At 46.8% G+C, this 25,316-nt stretch overlaps 1 protein-coding gene across 3 annotated transcripts in view; it reads right to left on the bottom strand.

Moving 5' to 3' along the window:
- The window catches only part of ppp1r14d (protein phosphatase 1 regulatory inhibitor subunit 14D), a 47,943-nt gene extending 23,012 nt beyond the window's left edge, over positions 1-24,931 (bottom strand). The window contains exon 1 of one of the 3 annotated variants that reach the window (XM_078407116.1): positions 24,531-24,931. In XM_078407116.1, coding sequence (XP_078263242.1) covers positions 24,531-24,710 — 180 coding nt within the window. In that variant the 5' untranslated portion in view covers positions 24,711-24,931. The remainder of the gene's footprint in view (positions 1-24,530) is intronic. The other 2 variants (XM_078407117.1, XM_078407115.1) reach the window with 2 other exon arrangements.
- Between the last annotated feature and the right edge of the window lie 385 nt (positions 24,932-25,316).

Here is a 25,316-nt window from a genome sequence, read left to right as displayed (position 1 = left end):
ATTTTTCACACAAAGAAAGGGTGGTGCTTGTCTGGAAAAAGCCGCCAGAGCAGGTAGTACAGGAAAATACAATGACAATGTTTGAAGGCATTTGATCAGGTATGTAGTTGGAAAAGAGGGACACTAGCCTAATGCAGGCAAACAGGATTAGTGTTGGTGGGCATCTCGGTCGGCGTGGACGAAGCGCGCCAAAAGGACCTATTTCTCTGCTGTACAATCCTATAACTCTATGATTTTATGAGGTGAAGCTATATCGAGGCAGCATCAGGCCAGGAATACAATATGAAGTGTTGATGGAGTCTGATGGACTCACCGCAAGGCGTGTAACACAGGAAGGTGGTGAGGGGGTGTGACAGCAAGATGCTTATTATGTGAGCAAATGGTTTTAAAAGTATCCAGTTAAGTCATGACTGTTGTGCAATTGAGAACAGCAGCCGAGCATTGCATAATGAAGGATTAAAAGAGGGAATGTCAGAAGATAACAAAGAATGCACGGGGGGAGGGGGGAGGATTGGAACCTAGCAAGCTCAAATGTAGATAGACGCAGTGCTGGAGTAACTGAGCGGGTCAGGCAGCATCTCTGGAGAAAAGGAATAGGGGATGTTTCAGGTCGAGACCCTTCTTCAGACTGAGAGTCAGGGGAGAGGGAAACTAGAGGGACGAAACGGTTCAGAACAAATCAGAGCCGGCACCGATGACCAGGGAAAGGTGGAGCCCACAATGGTCCATTGTTGGCTGCGGAAGAGGTCATATGGGGCATATGGATGCGAACAGTCAAACCAGCAGGACAGCTATGGTGGGGGAGGGGCAGAGAGAGAGAGGGAATGCAGGAGCTACCTGAAATTAGAGAAGACATTAGAGAATGTCCCGCTGAGTTACTCCAGCATTTTGTGTCTACCATTAGAGAAGTCAACATCCGTACTGCTGGGTTATGATCTGCCAAAGCTAAAATATGGCTTTTGTTAGTAAATAGATCGTCTGAAAAGGTAAATCTTACATGGAATTGGCCTCAGGCCTTCCTAAACTAACAATATCCCCAGAGAAAAACGTTATCAGCACCAGAAGAAACAAACCACACAACTGAAGCAGCGGGGAGACTTTGTAACCTGCAGGGGGGGGGGGGGGGTGGGACAGGATTAATTAACGGTCAGAGTCTGCAGTAGTGTTCCTGGGATCTAAAGCTTTTATATGTTCAGACTAATTATTTACACTATATTCTGAGAAGGAAGTGGATTTTCTGTCCCAACCTTTTGTTTTTCCGTGGACTTTGATTCTTCCTGGAGGTATAAATGCTCAGTGTTCTGTCCCCTCTCACATCAGTGCTGGTAATCGCTCTGCCTTTGGCAGACTTGCCCTCAGCGCGCAAGGCTCTGCTGCTATTTGTTGATGATGTGGTAGATGCAAAGTCAGCAACATCTTGAATGGAATCCAGCAATGCTGGATACGCTCAACAAAGCTGGCAGCATTCGTAAGGACGAGAGGGCGAGCCTGAAACTCTTCATCAGAGATTGGACAGGCTAGATGCAGGAAAAATGTTCCCGGTGTTGGGGGAGTCCAGAGCCAGGGGTCACAGTTTAAAAATAAGAGGTCGGCCATTTAGGACTGAGAGGAGGAAAAACATTTTCACCCTGAGAATTGTGAATCTGTGGAATTGTCTGCCTCAGAAGGCAGTGGAGGCCAATTCACTGGAGTTTACAAGAGAGAGTTGGATATAGCTCTGAGGGCTAATGGAATCAAGGGATATGGGGAGAAGGCAGGAACGGGGTACTGATTTTGGATGATCAGCCATGATCATATTGAATGGCGGTGCTGGCTCGAAGGGCTGGCTGAATGTCCTACTCCTGCACCTATTTTCTATGTTTCTATGTTAAAAGACATTTGGAGAGGTTCTTTGTTGGCAAAGACGAATTGGGCTGAATGGTCTGTTGCTGTGCTGCATTATCACTATGAACCGGTGACTCTTGGGAAAGAAGGTTTGGGGATCGCTTTTGTTCAGACTCAAATTAAATTGGCCAACGTAGCTGAGAGGATGAGCATGGGACATGTCACCGACTCATAAACAGAACATCTATTAGAGTTTGTGAAATGAGCCAATGTTAACTAATAATCTCAGTCTTGGGTATTCCCCCGTGAAGACAGATGATACATTTTACTGTATTTGAGAATGACATGCTTAAATGTGAAACTGCAGTCTTTAATAAAGCTAATGGAGATGGAAGCCAGTTTTACAGACGTAATTGGGGCAACTGGATCAAATTGAGATGAATGAGCAATGGCAAACCAAAGATATTTTGCGATGTTTAATGTATATAATGAAGCTCTCTTTTAGAAAAAATGCTTAATCTGTAGCTAACCAAGGAGGGAGGGCAAGGGCGGAATGTGGTTAAAATTTAGAGATTCGATGTGGCGAGATGAATTAGGAAGTTCGAGGAAGCAGTTTCAAGTGTCCAGAAAATCATGAGGGAGCAGAGTGAATAGAGTAATGTGAAAAATTGAGCTTCTGTCGGCATGGAAACAGTAAGAGAGCAGTAAAAGCCGACCCCATTCCTTTGAGAAAGATTGAAATGCAGAATAAGTAAATGAGTGAGAAATTATTCAAGCAGACTTTAGAGTTTAGAGATACAACATGGAAACAGGCCCTTCGGCCCACCGTCCATGCTGACCAGCGATACACCAGCACTATCCTACACACTAGGGACAATTTACAGAAGCCAATTCACCTACAAACCTGTACGTCTTTGGAGCGTGGGAGGAAACCGCAGCACCAGGAGAAAACCCACGCGGTCACAGGAAAAACGTACAAACTCCACACAGGCTGTAGTCAGGATTGAACCCGGTCTCTGGCGCTGCAAGGCAGCAACTCTACCGCTGCGCCCCTGTGCCGCCCTAAGTATTTCTGTCCAAAGGAGAAGATACAATAAATTACCAAAAGTCCCGGGTATAATGAAAATGAAGATCGAAAATTTAATTTAAGAGATATACAGAAAAAGAATCAAGAGTATTCTCAGAATATGATGATCTACAAATGGGGCGGGTGACAAATTAATTGGAATCTTCCAAAGCTCCCTAAATTCTAGATTGATCCATGGGTTGGAAATAAACAACTGTAACGTGACCATTCATGATAGCAGATCAAAAGAAGAACCTCAACACTAATTAACCTGGCATTAATTGTGGCAAGACAGTAGGAATCCATCAGTAAGAAGATGCAGAGGCCAATTAGATTGCTACAGCTCTGATAAAGCACTCTTTACATGGTTTAATGAATGGGAAATTGGGTATGTCATATTTCATAGTGACCCTGGGGAGTATTGCAGAGCAGAGAGATCTAAGAGTACAAGTACATAGTTCTTTGAAAGTGATAATCTGGGTAGATAGGTGATAAAGGCATCTTTTAGCATGCTGGCCTTTATCATTCGGGGATTTGAGTATAGACGTTAAAACATTATGTTACCGTTCTACAAGGTTTTTGTGAGGCCATACTCAGAATATTGTATTCAAATGCTGGTCACCCTGTTATAGGAAAAATGCCATTAAGCTGGAAAGAGTACAGAGGTTTCAAAGGATGTTGCCAGGACTTGAGAGTCTGAGCTACAGGGAAAGATTGAGCAGGCTAGGATTCTGTTGCATGGAACACAGGTGGCTGAGCAGTGATAAAATCAGGAGTTGAATAGCTAGGATGAAACTACATTGTATTTTTCCCTGGATAAGGGAATCAAGAACTAGAGGGCAGAGGTTTAAGGTGAGAGCGTAAAGATTTTAAAGGAACCTGAGGGGCAACATTTTTTACACAGAAGGTGGCAGTTAATGGAACAAGCTGCCAGAGGAAGCAGGTGAGGCAGATACAATAACAACATTGGGGCAGATGCAGTTAAATGGATGAACTTAGATGGGCTTCTTGGTCAGCGTGAATGAGTTGGGCTGAAGGGCCTGTTTCCGTGCTGTATTTCCCATTGTACGTGACTTGAGTGACCACACCTGGTAGCCTATTTGCAGCGTTCAATAAACTGGATATGCTTGGAATAGAGCCACTGCATTGATGGTTTACTAGATTTTAACTTGGCAAGTGGTTGTCCAGTGAGGAGAAATTGGATAGAACACTCATTGTAGTTCAAAAGAATGAAGTAATCTTATTTTTGTTTCTCTTCACCTATGGACTGCGGGTGTCTTTGGCATTGGTGCCATTTATTGCCCTTGTTGTGGTGAGTGCCTTCCTCACCTGTTATAACACAGAGGTACAAACAAAGGGTGCCTAACTGGGCTATTTTGGAGGGCTAATCAGGAGTTGAATGCACTGCATCCCATATCCAGAGGCCACACCATGTCAGGGTGGCAAATTACCTTCCATAAAATATATTAATGAAACAGACAAGTTACTATGACCGTCATCATTTTAGCTCTTACTTCAGATTTATTTAACAGAGTTAATTAACATCCCAGTCTGCAGAGTGAAGTATGAATTCCACATCATGGGCTTCTGGAATACCAGTTCAATAAAATAATCACTATGCTTCCATTCCCCAGGCAGAACAAATGGTAAGAGCCTAGTTCCTCTGTCTCAAGAGTCTGGCAGTAGGCAGAGGAGTAACGTATTGTCCATCTGGGACTGAAGTGAGTGAATGTTTCTTTACCGAGATCTGTAAATCAGGGTTGTGGGTCTCCAGTCACTAAATTTCGTCTACGTTTATTCATTCAGAGGATGTGCATGCCATTGACAAGGCCAGCATTTATGGGCCGTCATTAATAGCCCTTCGACTGAATGTCTCCTAGGCCATTATTTTAGAGAGCACTTAATAGTCAGACACAGTCTGCAGTAACAAATTGGCTCAATAAGATTTAGTTTAGTTTAGAGATACAGCACGGAAACAAGCGTTTTGGCCCACCGAGTCCATGCCGATCAACACTATACACTAGTTTTATGTTATCCCAGTTCTGCATCCTGCACACTAGGGAAAATTTACAGAAGCCAATTAACCTACAAACCTGTACATCTTTGGAATGTGGGAGAAAACCGGAGCACCTGGAGAAAACCCACACAGTCACAGGAAGAACATACAAACTCCATATAGACAGCAACTACAGTCAGGATCGAATCTGCATCTCTGACGCTGTAAGACGGCAACTCTACACTGAGCCACCCCAGCAAATCTTCTTCTCCGAAAGATATTCGGTTTTATGGCCATATATTAATTTATTAAAGGCACCATGATGTTTTCCAAAAGTGTTTAATTTTCTGAAGTTAAAGTACACAGGTTTCATGCAAGGATTCAATTTCATGCTGGTGTTATCAAGATTCAAGATATCTTTATTTGTCATCCAAAAAACAAGTTAAAAAAACAAACATGTTGCGACCATAACTTGTGTAGTCAATATATTTTTTGAGACATAAATGGAGACGAAGGAATATGGGGGTCAGGTGGGAAAGTGGATGAGATGGAGACATAGCCCCTGATATTATTACATTGTGGCCCTGCCTTCATGGGCTCCACTCGCTTCCATAGCCTCGGGTTAGCACAAACTGAGAGCTTCCTAGCTCAATAACATCCCTGTTGGTTCATTTTATCATTCATTCAGGAAGGAAATGAATTGCTTCTTCTTAAGATCCAACCTGCAGGAGTTCTGCCACGTGAGAAGGAATGGGAGGCACTGGAGTGGGAGAAGGGGACAAAGACCAGAGGGACACACAGCTTTCTTTGCTTTATCTTTCCCTTGGTACTAAAGTGGCAATGCTTAGCATTAACCTTTCCCAGTGGTGCCTTATAGACCTGTAATCCAAACAGTGGCATAGATGCTAGAGCCACTGTCTCACAACACTAGATACCCTGGTTCAATCCTCAGCTCTGGTGCTGACTGAGTGGAGTTTGCAAGTTCTCCGCACGGGTTCCACTCAGGTATTCCTGTTTCTTCTCACATCCCGTGCGATTTGGTTGGCAATTGACTCCCGACGAGAAGGACTTGTGACGTGCCGCGGCCATGCTCCGGCAGGCAGCAGGCCTGGCTCGCCCGCCGCAGAACCGGGAAGCCGCCCGGAGTGGGAGTCCCGTCCGGGGCTAGTGCCCTGCTCACCCCTTGAAGACTAGGAACCGGAGAGGAGGTGGAGGGAGTCGGCGACAGCTTCAGACGCCGGGCAAAGGGCCGGCCGATAAGATGAACTGGGGGTCTTACATCCCGCGCACTCTAGGTTGGCAGCGGGGCACAAGACTGAAGGTGACCGGGCAAGGAGAGGGACTTCGATACGCGGATGGAGGTGACAGCTGCAATGGCCTTCATGGCTAGCTGTGGGTGGGACTGCAAAAATGGCGTCAAAATCTTCCAACTCTTGCATCTGCAGCTGCAATGGGCTGTTTCTATGCATCCCGTACTTAATCAGTGATTGTACTAATGCATGGCAATAATCTTACTGATCTGTATGCAAAAAAAGAACTGTACCTTGGTATACATGATAATCTTTATAAACCTCTTTAAAATTATCCCCCAGCTTCTTTCACTCCTGAGAAAATAGCCCCAGCCTGTCTAATCTCTGTTTATAACTCAAGTCGTGCAGTCCAGTCCATATTCCTGCTAATGATTTGTGCAGCCTTTCTAGCTTGTTGATGTTGTTCCCATAGTATGTCCACCAAAACCGCACACAGGTCTCCAAATCCAGCCAACTCCTATACACAATGACTAGGCTGATGAAGGCAAACATACCATACGCCTTTTTCACCACCCTGTCTATCTGTATCAGGGAACTACAATACAATACAATACAATACAATATATCTTTATTGTCATTGTACCCAGGGGTACAACGAGATTGGGAATGCGCTTCCCATACGATGCAATAATTTAAGTAATTTAGACATGGATTCCAGTTACAAATGACCCGGCATACCTAAAATTGACGTTATGCAAATTCTCACATATATTTTAACCGAGTAATAATAATAATAATGTTTCATGGTATTATCAATGTTTGGGTTAAGTATAGATTCCATTAGTTTAATTATAGTTGGGGTTAGGCTGATTTTTCAATGAAATGAAAGAATTATAGCAAGAGTATGCAGTGATATGATATGGGGGGGTAGCTATATAAAATGGATGTTTCCTCTGCTTACGCACAGTTCTCAGGAACGGAACACTTAAATAACTCGTGGACTATATTAGCTTGTGTTGTTGGGTAAAGGTTCCGTTTTATCCTCAAGATGGCGCGGCCGAGTCCAGTCGCCGTGGTGGTAGCTCCCCTGAGGCTGTGCGTGTTTTTAACTTGTGTGTTCATTTTTAATTTATTTTTAAGTACTAACACATTAGCACTAATAACGTACGACAGGAAAACTCTCGTAAAACTAAACTTTAGCGTAACCGAAGGCTTATTAGACACTGTACTCACCGATCCAGCGTGGCCGACAGAGATCAAGAGAGCGCGCCACGGCAACAGCAATGGGAGCGCGGCTCCGAGAAAAGGTCGGAGAAAACATCGAGGAAGGCGGGGGGGGGATTCGGGACATGCTGAGAGCCCAGGCCTTCCGTCCACCTCTGCCCAGCATCCTGCTGGGGAACGTCCAGTCCCTGGAGAACAAGCTGGATGACCTCAGGGCGAGGATCAGGATTCCAGCGGGACATAAAAGACTGCAACATCTTCTGTCTGACTGAGACATGGCTGACCCCGCTGGTGCCGGATCAGGTGATCTGCCCAACCGAGTCCTTCACTGTTTTCCGTGCGGACAGAACGGAAGAATCCCGGAAATCCAAGGGTGGAGGAGTTTGCTTCATGACCAACAATAACTGGTGCAACCCTAGGAATATTAAGACACTTTCTCGTTCCTGCTCGCCGGACCTGGAGCATCTGACTATCTCATGCCGTCCATTTTACCTTCCCCAGGTGTTCAGCTCGGTGATTATCACAGCCGTCTGTATTCCACCGCATGCGGACACTGACATGGCACTATCGGCCCTACACAATGTGTTGTGTCGACACCAAAACAAGAACCCTGATGCGGCTATGGTGGTGGCTGGAGATTTTAATAGGGCAAATCTCAGGCCAGGTTCAGCTCCAACTCCATCATGAAGTTTGTTGATGACACTGTGGTGGTGGGCCTGATCTCCGATAACGATGAGAAGGTCTACCGGGAGGAGGTGGCTGATCTGGCACTCTGGTGTCAGGACAGCAGCCTCCTCTTGAATGTCACAAAAACTAAGGAGCTGATTGTGGACTTTAGAAGGGCTCAACATCCGAGGACGTACACGCCACTGGAGCTAAATGGGATTATTGTGGATAGGGTGAGCAGCTTTGAATACCTCCGAGTGCACATCACAGAGGATCTGACATGGACAACACACATTGCCGCACTGGTGAGTAAGGCAAGGCAACGCCTTTGCCACCTCAGACAGCTGAGGAAATTCAGAGTCTCTCTGAGGATCCTTCAGTGCTTCTACTCTGGGGCTGTAGAAAGCATCTTGTCCGGCAACATCTCAATCTGGTTTGGGAACAGCTCTGCCCAGGACAGGAAGGCTCTGTGGAGAGTGGTGCATTCGGCTGAACGCACTATGGGAACTACACTCGCCCCCCTGCAGCACCTATACATCAGGAGGTGCAGATCCAGAGCCAGCAACATTATGGGGGACCCCTACCACTCCAGCAACAGACTGTTCCAGCTGCTACAGTCAGGCAAACGCCTCCGCTGTCACGCTGTGAAAACAGAGGATGAGACGGAGTTTCTTCCCACAGGCCATCAGGACTGTTAACTCTCATATCACCAGGGACTAATTTATTTTTTGTGTTTTCTGGAAATTACAGCAAATGTTTCATTTACAACTTTGTTGGCTTCAAATAACCTCCTCCAATAATAGACACAAAATGCTGGAGTAACTCAGCAGGACGGGTAACATCTTTAGATAGAAGGAATGGGTGACTTTTTGGGTCGAGACCCTTCTTCAGACTTCTTCAATGCATAGATTTAAACATCACAGCAGCGCCAATTTAAACTACATTTGCTAGCTCCTTGCAAAGGGCAATCTGATTTCTCCTACTTCCCCACCTTTTGAAATGTTTTTTTCCTTTAAAATGTTTCTTCTAAGCTCCTTTCAAAAGTTACTCTTAAATCTGCTTTCATCATCAATTTCATTCCAGACCATAAAAACTTATTCCATTAAAAATAAATTATCTCCTCGTTGTCCTTCCGTTTCACCAATTACCGTTGAAGTGTCGCAATCCACCTGCACTCACATTGAAGCCAGCTCTACCTTGCTCAGCTGGCTGAGATACTAATGTGTTCTTCCTGGATTTCCGGACCAATTAGTGTGAGCAGGTGCCATTACTTCATTTTAGTTGCACTATTTAAAGTCATGGGATATCGCTGACATTTTGTGGACGGGCTGCATAGCACAAGGGAGGCAGAACACAGGCTGTTTGCTGGTAGTATCGTACTCCATTCTGTGGCAGTGAGAGGGCTACAGTGACATCTGACAGGAGGGAGAAGTCCACTCTCACACCCCAGCAACGTGTGGCTGCAATGTGGTCCTGGACCCTGTGCAATAAGCAGTTTATATTATACCTCATTCGGTTATTCCTTTATTGCACCGTAACATCTTCTTTGCTACTTCAGGGCTTCAGATTGCCCTGTAATCTTTGCATCATTTTGCCATTTTGTACTTATCGATTTATTTATTCTTGTGATACCGTATGTAAACTGGTTATGCCGCAATCTTCATGTGAACAAGGAATTTCATCGCACCCCAGTGTGTATGACAATAAACTAAGGGCGGCACGGTGGCGCAGCGGTAGAGTTGGTGCCTTACAGCACCAGAGACCCGGGTTCGAATCAGACTACAGGTGGTGTCCTTTACAGAGTTTGTATGTTCTCCCTGAGACCGTGTGGATTTTCTCCAGGTGCTCTGGTTTCCTCCCACATTCCGAAGATGTGCAGGTTGTAGGTCAATTGGCCTCTGTACTTTGGCCTCTGAAACTGGGATAAATAACATAGAACTAGTGTACAGGTGATAGTTGGTAGGTGTGGACTTGGTGAACCACAGGGCCTGTTCCATACTGTATGTCTAAAATAAACTAATCTGTATCGGAATGGCTTCAGCAGGTCGAGAAAGGCGAGGAGTGCTAAGCTAAAGAGGGAGGGGAAAGAGGGGAATGGGTGTGTAATGTCATCAGGCCCAGTGTGCGGAGACCAACTGCAGAGACTGTGAATGGAGGGACTCAGCACCTGACCACACTCCCTCAGCACCCGACCACACTCCCTCAGCACCCGACCACACTCCCTCAGCACCCGACCACACTCTGTCTACCCAGGGTGCGGTTCCCAGGGCCCCTCTGTACTACAGGCAGTCATTCTCCTCACATGGCCCCAGAACTTGACATTGTCCTCATGTTGGATGCCAAGCCACGGGACCCACACTTTACTGGGCCCCAGGGCCTGGGCTTGGACCATGGACGGCACAAACACAAAACCAGAGATCCAGAGATTTGGAGCCTCTGTATAATACCAGGTACAGGACAGTGGAGACGGGTCTGTCACTGTATAACATTGGAGTCTAATAGTGGCGAGACTGAGTGCCACTGTATAACACTTGGCTACAGCACTGCTGGGGACCTGTCTGTGTCACTGTATAACACTGGGGTTCATTACTGGTGGGGACGGGTCTGTCACTGTATAACACTGGGGTTCATTACTGGTGGGGACGGGTCTGTCAGTTTAAATTATTAGGGTATAATAGTTGTGGGGTGGGGTATGTCATTGTATAACACTGGGGTACACTACTGGTGGGGGCATTTCTGTCACTGTATAACGCTGAGGTACAGTACTGGTGGGGAGGGGGGTTTGTCAATATATAACTCTGTGGTATAGACCTGGTGGAGACGGGACTATCACTGTAAAACACCAGGGTATAGTACTGGTGTGGACGGGTCTATTAATATGTCACACTGGATATCGTACTGGTTGGGATGTGTTATCACTGTATCATACAGGATGTAGGACTGGTGATAACAGGTTTGTCACTCTACATCACTGAGGTACAATATGGATATATTGGACATGTGGATAGGACAGGTTTGGAGGGATATGGACCAAATGCTGGCAGGTGGGACTAGTGTAGCTGGGACATGTTGGCCGGTGTGGGCAAGTTGGGCCGAAGGGCTTGTTTCCACACTGTATCACTCTATGACTCTAATATTAGTGTGGACAGGTCAGTCACTGTATTACATCAGGGTATAATACTGGTGGGCACAGTTCTGCCATTGTATTATACTGGAGTACAGTACTGATGGGCTCAAGACCTTCATTGTAGAACACGAGTACAGGTGTCACTGTTTGTTTTCTCTCCCTCTCTCTCTAACTGCCTTCATCAATCTATTAACCAGACAGTTCCATAAACACTGGAATCACCTGAACAAGTCTGTTCACACCCAATTGAGTTATTCCCTTTGCCCTATCCATGACTCATCATCCCCCCACCCTCCCTTCATTTTCAAACTAACCTGATACCTCACTCTCCCAGGGTCTTCAATCCAAAATGTTGACTCCGTGTCTCATTCTGCAGAATCTGCCTGACCTGCTGCTTTATTGCAGGTTTCCATCATCTGCCCTTATAGAGTTTAAAGATACAGAGCGGGAACAGGCCCTTCGGCCCACTGAGTCCGTGCCGACGAACACTATCCTTCACACTGGGGACAATTTGCAGTCTTTACCAAAGCAAATGAACCTGTACATCTTTAGAGTGTAGGAGGAAACCGGAGAAAGAAAGGGAGAGAGAGCAGGAAACAGTCCCTTTGGCCCACTGAACCCACTGCGACCATTGATCACACGTTCACACTCATTCTATGTTATCTCACTTTCGTATTGACTCCCCACACAACCTGGGCCAATTTTACAATGGTCAATTCACCCGTAAACCTGCATGACTTTGGGATGTGGGAGGAAACCAGAGCACCCGGGAAAAACCCACGGGGTGACAGGGAGAACGTACAAACTCCGCACAGACAGCACCCGAGTTCAGGATCGAATCAGGGCCTCTGTTGATGCGAGGCAGCAACCCTACCAGCTGTGTCACTGTGTCGCCCAATATTGGCATCATGACCACTGCTGATAACCTTGTATTCATCTGGTGCGACGGATTCCTCCCACTCTATCAGTCCAGCTGCACAAGTTACAGTGGGAATGCTCTGGTTGGCCAACACTCCTGGGCAATGCCAGCCACATGCCCGCTCAATGGCGCCTGGTATCATTAGGCAGCCTGCCTGAGCCACAGAACCTAAGGGCCACCCATTCTGATGGAGCTCATTGCAAGCAAGGTTGGTCACCTGCCTCGCGCACTCCTGCGCTGAAATTGCTCTAGGATCTTACAAATATCTCCAGCACAATTTGGCCATGATCACAAGATGAAAGGCGCTGGTGAACCTGACAGCCCCATGCAATGCATGGTCACCAGGTCCATCAGATGGCAGATCATGGTTCGTTTGGCTGCAAGCACATACCAGCAGCTGGCATGTTAACAATACCTTCAGAGATACTTGTATCCAGACATATAGTCATTTAGCCTGGAAACAGGCCCTCCAACCCAACTCGCCCACTCCAGCCTACATGCTCCATCTACACTAGACCCAGCTGCCTACATTTGTCCCGTTTCCTTCTGAGCCTATCCTATCCAAGTACCTGGCCAAATATCTTATAAATGTTGTGATTGTACTTGGATCAACCACCTCCTCCGTCAACTCATTCTATACACCCACCCCCCTTGTGTAAAACAGTTGCCCCTCAGGTTCCAATTAAATCTTTCCCCCCTCACCTTAAACATATATGTCCTCTGGTTCTTGATTCCCTACGCTGGGTAAAGGACTGTGTGCATTCACCCTATCTATTCCTCTCATGGTCTTATACACTTCTATACGGTCACCCCTCGTCCTCCTGCTGATTCGGAGACTGGTTGTGGTCTCCTCTGGGGCCTGCAGCTTCAGCAGTGCCCACGGTGGTACAGCCACTGTGAGCTGTAATTTGCGATGAGTGAGGTGGAGCTGCCAAGGGTTGGACTGCAAGGTTTACAAACCTCATGCAAATCCAATCAACACTTTCTCATGCTCACTTTACATGTGTCTGTAAGGAGCAACATCACTGCAGTAAGCAGCGAGGATGCTCTAGTTTAGTTTAGTTTAGAGATACAGCGTGGAAACCAGGCCCATCGGCCGCACCGACCAGTGATCCCCGCACACTTACGCTACCCTACACATGCTAGGGACGATTTACATTCATACCAAGCCAAATAATCTACAAATCTGTACGCTTTTGTAGTGTGGGAGGAAACCGAAGATCTCGGAGAAAACCCACGCAGCCACGGGGTGAACGCGCAAACTGCGTGCAGGCAGCACCCGTAGTCAGAATCGAACCCCAGTCTCCAGCTCTGGCTCTGTAAGGCAACAACTCTACCGCTGCGCCCTTTGGTGCTTGGGGCTAGACTGCAAACCAACTCTTCATTCCCCCTCCAATACCGCTGTACTCTCTCGACTTCACATGGACAATTCACATGGACAAGCTCATCATGGACATTTGCTCCATTGAAATGACCACTTCCCCCTCCAGTGCGGGTGAACACATGCACAGACTGATGACCCTACTAAATGGAGAAGTGGGCTAACATTTTCATCGAAAACCACTTGCATTTTTAACCAAGGCCCCCAACTGCCTCACCCACATGCCCACTTCCAAAACCATTCTCACAGTGAAGCAGCACTATAGAATGGCTGTAAAAGGGAATGAGAACATTTGGTTCTTCCAGTCCATCCCAGTGTGGAATAGCAATCCAGTTAATCCCACCCCACTGCCCTCTTCCATTATCCCTGTAAATACTTTGCTTTCATGTACTTTTCCAGTTCCATCTATGAATGATTTAATTGAATTTAGTTCACTTTAATTTGAAGATACAACATGGAAACAAGCCTATCCGCCCACCAAGTCCACACCGATCATCGAAGATAGAAACACAATCCTGGAGTAACTCAGCAGGACAGACAGCATCTCTGGAGAGAAGGTGGGCCCTAGTGAGACCGCACCTGGAGTACTGTGTGCAGCTTTGGTCTCCAAATTTGAGGAAGGATATTCTTGCTATTGAGGGCGTGCAGCGTAGGTTTACTAGGTTAATTCCCAGAATGGCAGGACTATCATATGTTGAAAGACTGAAGCGACTAGGCTTGTATACACTGGAATTTAGAAGGATGAGAGGGGATCTTATCGAAACATATAAGATTATTAAGGGGTTGGACGCGTTAGAGGCAGGAAACATGTTCCCAATGTTGGGGGAGCCCAGAACAAGGGGCCACGGTTTAAGAATAAGGGGTAGGCCATTTAGAACGGAGATGAGGAAAAACTTTTTCAGTCAGAGAGTTGTGAATCTGTGGAATTCTCTGCCTCAGAAGGCAGTGGAGGCCAATTCTCTGAATGCATTCAAGAGAGAGCTAGATAGAGCTCTTAAGGATAGCGGTGTCAGGGGGTATGGGGAGAAGGCAGGAACGGGGTACTGATTGAGAATGATCAGCCATGATCACATTGAATGGCGGTGCTGGCTCGAAGGGCCGAATGGCCTACTCCTGCACCTATTGTCTATTGAATGGGTGGCACCGATCATCGATCACCCATTTGTGCTAGTTCTATGTTATCCCACTTTCTTATCCACTCCCAACACATTTAATGTGATTTACAGAGGCCAATTAACCTACAAACTCTCACGTCTTTGGGATTTGGAAGGAAACAGGAGCCCCTGATGGAAACCAAAGCAACTCCGGGAGAATGTGCAAATTCCACACAGACAGCGCCCGAGGTCAGGAACAAACCTGGGACTCTGGTGCTTTCAGGCAGCAGCTCTACCGGCTGTACCACTGTGCTGCCCGAAGATATACAGGGTCAAACAGCATGCCAACTATCAACCATCCATTTCACCAATCCTACACGAATGTGGTGCAGAGAAGATTTACAAGGATGTTGCGAGGGCTAAAGGATCTGAGCAATAGGGAGAGGTTGAGTAGGCAGGGCCTCTATTCCTCGGAGCGCAGGAGGTGAGGGGCGATCTTAATGAGGTATATAAAGTCATGAGAGGAATAGATCGGGTAGATACACAAAGTCTCTTGCCCAGAGTAGGTGAATCGAGGACCAGAGGATATTGGTTTAAGATGAAGGGGAAAAGATTTAATAGGATTCTGAGGGGTAAATTTTTCACACAGAGGGTGGTGGGTGTATGGAACAAGCTGCCAGAGGACGTGCTTGAGGCTGGGACTATCCCAACATTTAAGAAACAGTTCGACAGGTACATGGATAGAACAGGCTTGGAGGGATATGGAGCAAATACGGGCAGGTGGGACTAGTTTCCACACTGTAACACTCTATGACTCTCTGAATGCCATTTTAGTCTCACCACCTTCCCAAAAACCCCTCCCAGATTCTACCACTCACCAGCCTAAAAGTAGCAGTGGAAAATTAACCCGCCGTCCAGGATTCATTGTTTATATTAACAACTTGGATGTGAATGTACATAGCACGGTTAGCAGGTGGCACACAACGTGGTGATGTAGAGAACAGTGAAATAGTTTATAATTATAATGGGATCTTGATCAACTGAGCCAATGGGCTGAGGAATGTCAGATGGAGTTTAATTCAGATAAATGTGAGGTGTTGAATTTGGGTAGGACAACCCATAGAGGAATTGAGTCATACAGCGTAGAAACTGGCCCTATCGCCCAACTTGCCCAAACCAGTGCAGGACTTGTACAGTAAGTGGGCATGTTGTGGAAAGGAGAGACCTTGTGGAACAGGTATATTGCTCCACGAAGGTGGTGACCCAGGTGGACAGGATGGCGAAGGCAGGGTTTGACACCACTTGCCTTCGTTGTTAATGGCGTTGAGTACAGGAGTTGGGATGCCATGTTTCAGCTGTACCGGTCACATTTGGAATTCTGTTTACAGTTTTGGTTGGCCGGTTAAAGGAAGGATGACATTAAGCTGAAAAGAGTGTAAAAAAGATTTACGAACGAGGATTTTATTGGGTCTGGAGGGTTTGAGCTGCAAGGAGATGTTAGATAAGCTGGGTCTTTTATCCTTGGTGGCTGAGGGGGTGACCTTATAGAGGTATATAAAATAATCAAGGGCATAGATAAGCCACAGCCTTTTCTCCTAAGGGAGTCAAAAATGAGAGGGATTAGGTTTGGGGTGAGAGGGAAAAGATTTAAAATGGAACTTAGGGGCTTGTATAGAATAAACCGCCAGGGGAAGGGGTAGAAGTGGGTAGAGTTAAGACATTTAAAAGACACAGATAGGTACATGGATAGGAAAGGTTTGGAGGGATGTGGACCAGGCACAGGCAAGTAGGATTAGCACGGTTAGGCAACGTGACCTACATGGACGAGTTGGGCTGAATGTCCTCCTTCCATACTTTATAGCTCTATGACTCTATGACCCCTGGTATCTCTGAATGACCTCTCTCACATGGCAGAACAGGCTGTGGACAGTGACTAGGCCTAGATCTCAAGGCACGGCCGCTGGAAGCCCTGATGGGTTCAGCATCAAATCCAAGTAATTGTTATTTAAAGATTCAATTAAATGAGATGTCCTCATCTAATTATTTTAAGTACCTGATTGCAACATAATTTATGTCCAACTTGCGCATTTATGAACTGCACCTGGTACAGTCACCCAACAGCAGCTATCCCATCATTTATTTACCAAGACACACATCTTTCATGAAAATAGTAATCACTTACATTTACACATCCCAAGGCATAATTCCATTATCAAACATTAGAGATTATTACACACAAACATAGAAAATAGATGCAGGAGGAGGCCATTCAGCCCTTCGAGCCAGCACCGCCATTCATTGTGATCATGGAGACAAATTTTGACCCTTGCTTGGTTCCTACAGTTGGAAATGTCAGTGAGTGAACTAAAGCATTGCCCTGACCAGACGTTGTTACTACAGATTCAGTTTTTCTCTAAAGGTTTAATGCAAAATCAATCCCTGGCTAACTCCTTCACTAACTCAGGCGCACAACTGGAATATCAACATGGCCGTGAACTCAGATCAACCTATCCAGTGCTGACCCATCTGGAATTAGTCCTGAGCTCCAGAATAACTTCCCAAAGTCATTGAAGGCAGAGCCACTGTTTGGACTGGTCTGTTTTAACAACATTCATAGACTGTGCCATACCTTATGAGCGTTTGACAGCACTAGGCCTGTACTCGCTGGAGTTTAGAAGGATGAGAGGGGACCTCATTGAAACTTACCAAATAGTGAAAGGCCTGGATAGAGTGAATGTGGAGAGGATGTTTCCACTAGTGGGAGAGTCTAGAACCAGAGGTCATACATAGCCTCAGAATTAAAGGACCTTCCTTTAGGAAGGAGACGAGGAGGAATTTGTTTAGTCAGAGGGTGGTGAATCTGCGGAATTCTTTGCCACAGAAGGATGTGGAGGCCAAGTCAATGGATACTTTTAAGGCAGAGATAGACAGATTCTTGATTACCAAGGATGCCAGGGGTTATGGGGAGAAGGCAGGAGAATGGGGTTAGTAGGGAGAGATAGATCAGCCATGATTTAATGGCAGAGTAGACTTGATGGGCCGAATGGCCTAATTCTGCTCCGATCACATGAACATCTTCATAATGTTGTCACTTCCACTGTGTATTATTCAGATTGGACGAATTGAGCTTGGATGGTCAATTTTGTCATGTGAAAGACAATCAAAAATGGTTATACCATCTCAAAACCAATTTTGCTATTCATTCTTCACCCTCATTCCACCATTACCTTGTTTTTGTCGTCCCTCTGACACCCCTCTCCTTGACATTCAAAGTCCTTAGCATCCTTCTCCAATTTCACCAAACTGCTATGTCTCACTTTCAGCCTCATCTGCCCTTTGCTTCATTAATTTTGCCCTCACTGTTGTCCTTCGTGGCCCGGTACCTTTGGTGACTCTGGACGGACCATGAGTACACGTGTTTAAGATGTTATCATGGTGGAGCTTAACTCCAGGCTGTTTATTCCAAGGCCGCCTGGATCCAGAGTGGCCGCCCAATCACACCAATCACTTATATACACAGGCATACAAAGTAGTCCTTGTGACCAACAAAGTAGTCCTAGCAATATCACAACACTCACTTGGATAGTTTCTGAATTTGCTGGGCCAGCCACAGGCAGTCCTATTTGCCTGTACCTGCCCCACATCCCTGCTACCAGACTGAGCCTTGTGCGTCAGCAGGTTTACACTGGGGCATGTGCTCCAGAGAAGCCTCTCTCATCCCACACGCACATCTTTCTGTGTAGGAAGGAACTGCAGATGCTGGTTTAAACCGAGATAGACACAAAAAGCTGGAGTAACTCAGTGGATCAGACAGCATCTCTGGAGAAACTGAAGAAGGGTCTCGAGCCGAAATGTCACCTATTCCTTTTCCCAGAGATGCTGTCTGACCCGCTGAGTTACTCCAGCTTTTTGTGTCTATCTCTAGCACATCTTTCTATCTCCTGCGCATACTGATCTATGAAACTTGCGAAAACGCTACATATATGCTAATCTTTTTTTCCTTTCCTTCCTGCCTATGCTGGATCTTTTATTCAAATCTCTGTGTCACCTCTTCCACCTGAAGAGGTTTTTTCTAAAAGCCTCTCTCATCCCACACACTCACTCTTCTCGCCAACATTTCGCATAATCTGAAGTTCCTTCATGCTTATCACCTGTCAAGGATGCCAAAGAAATACAAATAAATACTGCTAAAAGTATTTCCTTCCAGCTCCCAATCTGCATTTATTCATATCCATTCTATTCACTATCTCCATACAATTTCTTTTAGACAGTCAACTCATTTATTCCTGCCGAGAAAGATTAGAACCATTCCCAGTCAGCAGCTGTGGATCAGTGAGCCAAACGTAGACTAGGGGACCGTTATTTGCTGAACACTTAATGCTTGGTCCGCCGAAGCCTACAGGATCTCCCGGTTTCCGACCATTTCAACTCTACTTCCCATTCCCACACTGACCTTTCAGTCCTGGGCCTCCTCCATTGCCCGTGTGAGGCCACCCACAAATTGGGGGAACAGCATCTCATATTTTGCTTGGGCAGCTTACAACCCAACGGTACAAATGTTTAATTCACTAATTTTAAGTAACTTCATCTTCCACTCCCCATTCTCCCTTCCTCCACCCTAGTCGTTTAACCAGTTCTACAATTCACCACATTGTATCCCTTTTGATATCACACCTTCCCCAGCCAACAATTGACACCATCCTGCCCGAGATCATTTGTTACCAGTCCTGATTTATCCAGGTCTTTCCTCACCTCCTACTTACAGTCAGTCTGAAAAAGAGTCCTGACCCAAAACGTCACCCATTTTTTATCTCCAGAGATGCTGCTTGGCCCACTGAGTTACTCCTGCACTTTGTGTCTATCTTCAGCAACTGATTGGACATGTTCCATGCTAGATATTGATTAGACACTCTGATAGGAGCTATTTATAATTCACAACTGACTGGACCCATTTCACACCCATGACTGATTAAGTCTTGAATAATGTTTGATTCAATCAATTCCTAATCAATGTCTGAACTGGATCCAACTATTAAGCACACCTGTTAGAAAGCATTACCAAACACTAAATGGTTCGATCCATTCCCAGCTTACATCTTTTTGCATCCAATCCAAGAGTCCGAACAGGTCCACGGATGATGCGGTCTCCCAGGTTCTACACACCGCTCTCTCTCATCTGGACAGCCAGGGGGGCTATGTGAGGATGCTGTTCATTGACTTTAGTTCAGCATTCAACACAATAGTCCCCAGCAGACTGGTTGAGAAGCTGCTGGAACTGGGGCTTAGCACCCCTCTGTGTGCCTGGGTCCTGGACTTTCTCACTGCCAGGCCCCAAGTGGTCAGGATGGGGGAACACACATCTAGCTCCCTCACCCTGAACATAGGATCCCCCCAGGGCTGCGTCCTTAGCCCCCTACTGTACTCCCTGTACACACATGACTGTGGGGCCAGGTTCAGCTCAAACTCCATCATCAAGTTTGCTGATGACACTGTGGTGGTGGGCCGGATCTCCAACAACGATGAGAAGGCCTACCGGGAGGAGGTGGCTGATCTGGCACTCTAGTGTCAGGACAATAGCCTCCTCTTGAATGTCACTAAAACAAAGGAGCTGATTGTGGACTTCAGAAGGGCTAAACATCCAAGGACGTACACGCTACTGGAGATAAATGGGTCGATTGTGGATAGGGTGAGCAGTTTTAAATACTTGGGAGTCCGCATCGCAGAGGATCTGACGTGGGCAATGCACATTGCCGCACTGGTGGGTAAGGCTAAGCAGCACCTTTACCACCTTAGACAACTGAGGAAATTCAGAGTGTCTCTGAAGATCCTTCATTGCTTCTACTCTGGGGCTGTAGAGAGCATCCTGTCCGGCAACATTACAGTCTGGTTTGGGAACAGCTCTGCCCAGGACAGGAAGCCCCAGCAGAGAGTAGTGCGTTCGGCAGAACGCACCATGGGAACTACACTCATCCCCCTGCAGGACCTATACATCTGGAGGTGCAGATCCAGAGCAAGTAAGATCATGAGGGACCCCTGCCACCCCAGTAACGGACTGTTCCAGATGCTACGATCAGGCAAACGCCTCCGCTGTCACGCTGTGAAAACGGAGAGGATGAGACGGAGCTTCTTCCCACAGGCCATCAGGACTGTCAACTTTTATAACCCCAGAGACTAAATTTTTGTCGACACTAATAGTAACTTATTAACTTTATTTATATGCTGTAACTGTCATTCTTTTTGTGCACAACCCGCAGGCATTGCCACTTTCATTTCACTGCACATCGTGTATGTGTATGTGGCAAATAAATTTGACTTGACTTGATCTAGCTATATTTAGTCACAATCAGTGTCTGTGGACTGGGAATGTGGCCGGAAGCCTTTATCGAGGCGCAGCGGTCTTGATGCCTCCCGGATCGCTGCGTAGAAGCCCGGGTCGGGCCCTGGCCGGGGCCTCGGGGGTAGAAGCCCGGGTCGGGCAAAGCAGCCGACAGCGCCCGTGGCTGGGGCTCGGGTCGACACCGGGCATGAAGTGGAGGACCACCATGGGGGAGGGGAAAGAACAATGGAGGACCTGGTGTGGGGGGACGACACACACCAGGTCCTCCATTGTTCTTTCCCCTCCCTCATGAGGGAGGTGGGGGGTGGACAATGGACAATGGGGGGAGGGGAACAAATGACAATGGGGACCCAGCGTGGGGGAACTGTTCAGGGGGGGTGGGGGAAAAAAGAGGGAGCTGGCGTGCTTTGTAACTTTGTCAGCGCCGTAGGTGGCTGCTATTTGTATACATTGTGTATGCAATCAAAGAATCTCACTGCCGAGTCAAGTGTGACAATAAAATATTCCTATTCCTATATTCTGATGCAGTTACCAACCAGTGTCCATTTAAAGGTGGCATAATGGCACCAAGGACAGTAAAGTGAGTAGCGCAGCGGTAGAGTTACTGCCTTACAGCGCCAGAGACCCAGGTTCGATACTGACTACAGGTGCTGTCTGTACGGAGTTTGCCTGTTCTCCCTATGACAGTGTAGGTTTCCTCTCACATTTCAAAGATGTGCAAGTATGTAGGTTTTTTGGCTTGGGTAAATTGTCCCTTGTGTGTAGGATAGAACTGGTGTATGGGGTGATTATACGAGGCGACTCGATGGGCCGAAGGGCCTGTATCTCTAAAGTCTAAACTAAACATATCTATTTTCAATCAAAAATGCAACAATATAATTTCAAATTCCAATTTCAATTGGTGACTAACTGATTTGAAATGGCTTGTTACTGTCTGACTGTTGTTAATTAATACTAGAACCTATTCACATCTATTTCTGTCCTGCGTGTTGTAACATTAACCACACTTGATTTTACATCTCTCGTCTTTTCCCGAACTACAAATCTCTGATTTTGGTGGTATTGATCTGTGAGCCTTGAAACCAAATTTCTAACCATACTAAAGCTAGCTAATAGTGAAAAGCAGAGATCAGAGAACGAGTCATACACAGAATGCAACGTTAGAACCAGTGCACCCAACCTAACACACTCCCACAGATCCACTCTCCAGAATCCACCGAGATAATCAAACCTAAGTAAACATTCTCTGCCAGGCCAACCTTCACTGGACTGAAGTACTCATTATATCATTTACATTCTCCTCAAAGAGGCACTTCATTCTGAGTCCCGTCGTGGAAAGAGGTTACCATGTAGACAGAGGAAAAGATTGAAGATTAACTTCAAAGGCAAAGCACAGCAAACCTCAAACACACATGGGAATGAGTAAACTACAAGATAGACGCAAAATGCCGGAGTAACTCAGCGGGTCAGGCAGCATCTCTGGAGAACGAGAACAGGAATAGGTGACGTTTCAGGTTGAGAGCCTTCTTCAGACTGAGAGACAGAGGGGAGGGAAACTGGAGGTAGGAGAAGGTTCAAAACAAATCAGAGCCGGCGCCGATGACCAAAGGGAAGGTGGAGCCCACAATGGTCCACCTGTAAACCAGCATCTGCAGTTCCTTCCTGCACAATGAGTAAACCACGACTGATCCAAGTGAAGATGCGGCGTTCTGAATGAAAATGACAACGTTGAGTTCACAAACCTGGAGCACACCATCAGCACCAGAGTCGATGGTGGAAGAAACGTCTACCTCCCAAAGCACCCATCCATTACACCAAGCACTGTTTAGTTTATTATTGTCACATGTATCGACGTATAGTGAAAAGCTGTTTGTTGCATGCTATCCAGTCACTGAAAAGACTATACATGATTACAATTAAGCCATTCAGTGTACAGATATAGGATAAAGGGAATAACGTTTAGTGCAAGATAAAGCCTAGTAATGTCCGATTAGAGATAGTTCAAAGGTCTCCAATGAGGTAGATGGTAGGTCAGGACCTCTGGTTGGTGAGAAGATGGTTCAGTTGCCTGATAGCAGCTGAGAAGAAACTGTCCGTGAATCTGCAGGTGTGCATTTTCACACATCTGTACCTCTTGCCTGTTGGGAGAGGGGAGAAGAGAGAGCTTGCCCAACCCAAGGCTAAGCCGGTGGGTCCCACACCAGGACCAATGAAACCTGTGCAAAAGCAAGTCATCGTCATTCGAGAGAGAGAGAGAGAGAGGTAGCTTTGGAAAAAGAATCAAAAATTGATATTTCCTTCTCTGATCCAGGGATTTACAGTGGGTAATGCTCTGACACGTCCTATTCACTCACTCTGCCGCAAAGAAAAAAGCTCCCATAGACTCATTCATCCCTGAAGACCAACAATCCCACAGATCACTCGCTCATGTAGAGCTGCACGCTCCCATAGATCCCCCACCCCACCCTCTGCAGTTCCCCCCCATTCTGTCATATAGCCAATTTCTCCTCCTCCACTTGCTCACCACCCACCCCTCCCCACTCTAGGTCCTTCATTTTTCTTTCCCAGGCCACCTACAACCTCCCCCCCCCCCCCCCCCCCTGGTTTCCTTTCACTGCCCATCCCTCCCTCTGGTTCTACATTTCATTCCACAACTTCCTTTATTCTCAAATTCCACCATTTTCATCCCTTTGTCCTCTTCGCCCATCACCTCCATCCTTGGTTACCACCTCCACCCTTCTCCTTCCCATATGCTGAGCGACCAACCCCCCTCCCCCACCAGGACCACCTAGCTCTTGGCAGCTCCTTCCCCTCGCCTTCTCCTCTCCCCCTCTCCTCTTTCCACCGGCTATCTGCCCTCCGCTCCATCACTCTGAAGAAGGGTCTCGACCCGAAACGTTTTCGGGCCATTTCCCCTCCACAGTTGCTACTTGACCCCCTGAGTTACTCCAGCAACCAATGCTTTATTGCTTAAGGTCCCCCTTGCCTTGGCGCCTGTATCTCCACTGTCTGTAAAAGACAATAACTGCAGATGCTGGTACAAATCGAAGGTATTTATTCACAAAATGCTGGAGTAACTCAGCAGGTCAGGCAGCATCTCAGGAGAGAAGGAATGGGCGACGTTTCGGGTCTGAAGAACGTCACCCATTCGTTCTCTCCTGAGATGCTGCCTGACCTGCTGAGTTACTCCAGCATTTTGTGAATACATACCTCCACTGTCTGTAAGGTCATCCAGTTCCAGGGTGCCCCGTGTCGTCTGAATGACACATTCAGCAGAGTAATCCTCAATGAAATCCAACCCATTCCAAATTCAGAGCCTTGCTCTGCAGATTGTATGTTTTGCTCGTTGATCATAATTTCTTGCATCGTTCACACTTTCGACAGGACGCCACAAGTCAAAGGTGAGCGTCTCACGTTTTTCGACCTTGCCCTCTGCTCATCGTGCAAAGGAGAACGTGGAGTTGGGTTCTCCAGCGACCGTCTAGGACGCACAGGAGGATTAACAGCTCCAGCAATTAATAAACTCCAGCAATAAACAGCCTTTTTAGTATTGACAGGCCGGGCCGGGCCTGAGCTGAGCCAAGGAAGGAGAGAGACTGACTGTACACCACATGCTGAACGAACACTCACTCACTCACTCACTCACCTCGCATCCATACAGCTGGTGGAGCTGGAAATCCAGCCACTCCTCAATGTCCAGTCTCCTCTGTAGATCTTTCCTGTCGTACCGCACCGTGAACTTGCCCAGTTTCCTCTGAGTCTGTGGCTCCCCTTCCTTGCCCGGCGCCTGGAAGTAGACCCGGGGCTGCGTGCTGGGCTCTGCCATCGTCAGTGTGACCTGCCTTGGCTGAGTTGTGGCAATAAAACACTTGGCACTCCGAGCAGCGAGCAAGCAAGCAAGCAAGCCCTGCGAGCCTGCCTGTGAAATGGAGAGGATAGATAGAGAGAGAGAGAGAGAGAGAGCCGTCACTCCTTATCCCCCTCCCCCTTCGCCTGCAGAAGGGAGACACCAGCACACACAAACAGGGTCTGTGTGTGACAGTCTGGACACACAATAACCCCCTGGATAACAGAGGCACGCCCCTGCTTGGTTCAATGATTATCGTGATAATAAAGTTATGGGGATTATAATAATCTGGCGGATGATTGCTACGTGATGAAACTCATGCACCCAGGGCTAATAAAGCTGTTCGCAGATCAGCAGCTTGGCATTCCTTCTCTCCAGAGATGCTGCATGTCCCGCTGTGTTACTCCAGCATTTTGTGGCTTACCTTCAGTAGCTTGAATGACAGTCTTTATTTCTCAAGGTTTTGAGGAATGACGGTACATCTACAAGCGTTTCCCTCTCTGTACCTCGTTCTTTATTTCCCTGAGAGCCTAGTTTGTACATTTTGCTTGTCTGTCGCAATATGGAATGGAGTTGAACATTGTT

The sequence above is a fragment of the Rhinoraja longicauda genome, chromosome 10 (genome assembly GCF_053455715.1).
Source record: "Rhinoraja longicauda isolate Sanriku21f chromosome 10, sRhiLon1.1, whole genome shotgun sequence".
NCBI lineage: Eukaryota > Metazoa > Chordata > Chondrichthyes > Rajiformes > Arhynchobatidae > Rhinoraja > Rhinoraja longicauda.
Note: the sequence above shows the minus strand (reverse complement) of the source record. Positions and strands in the feature narration are given on the sequence as shown.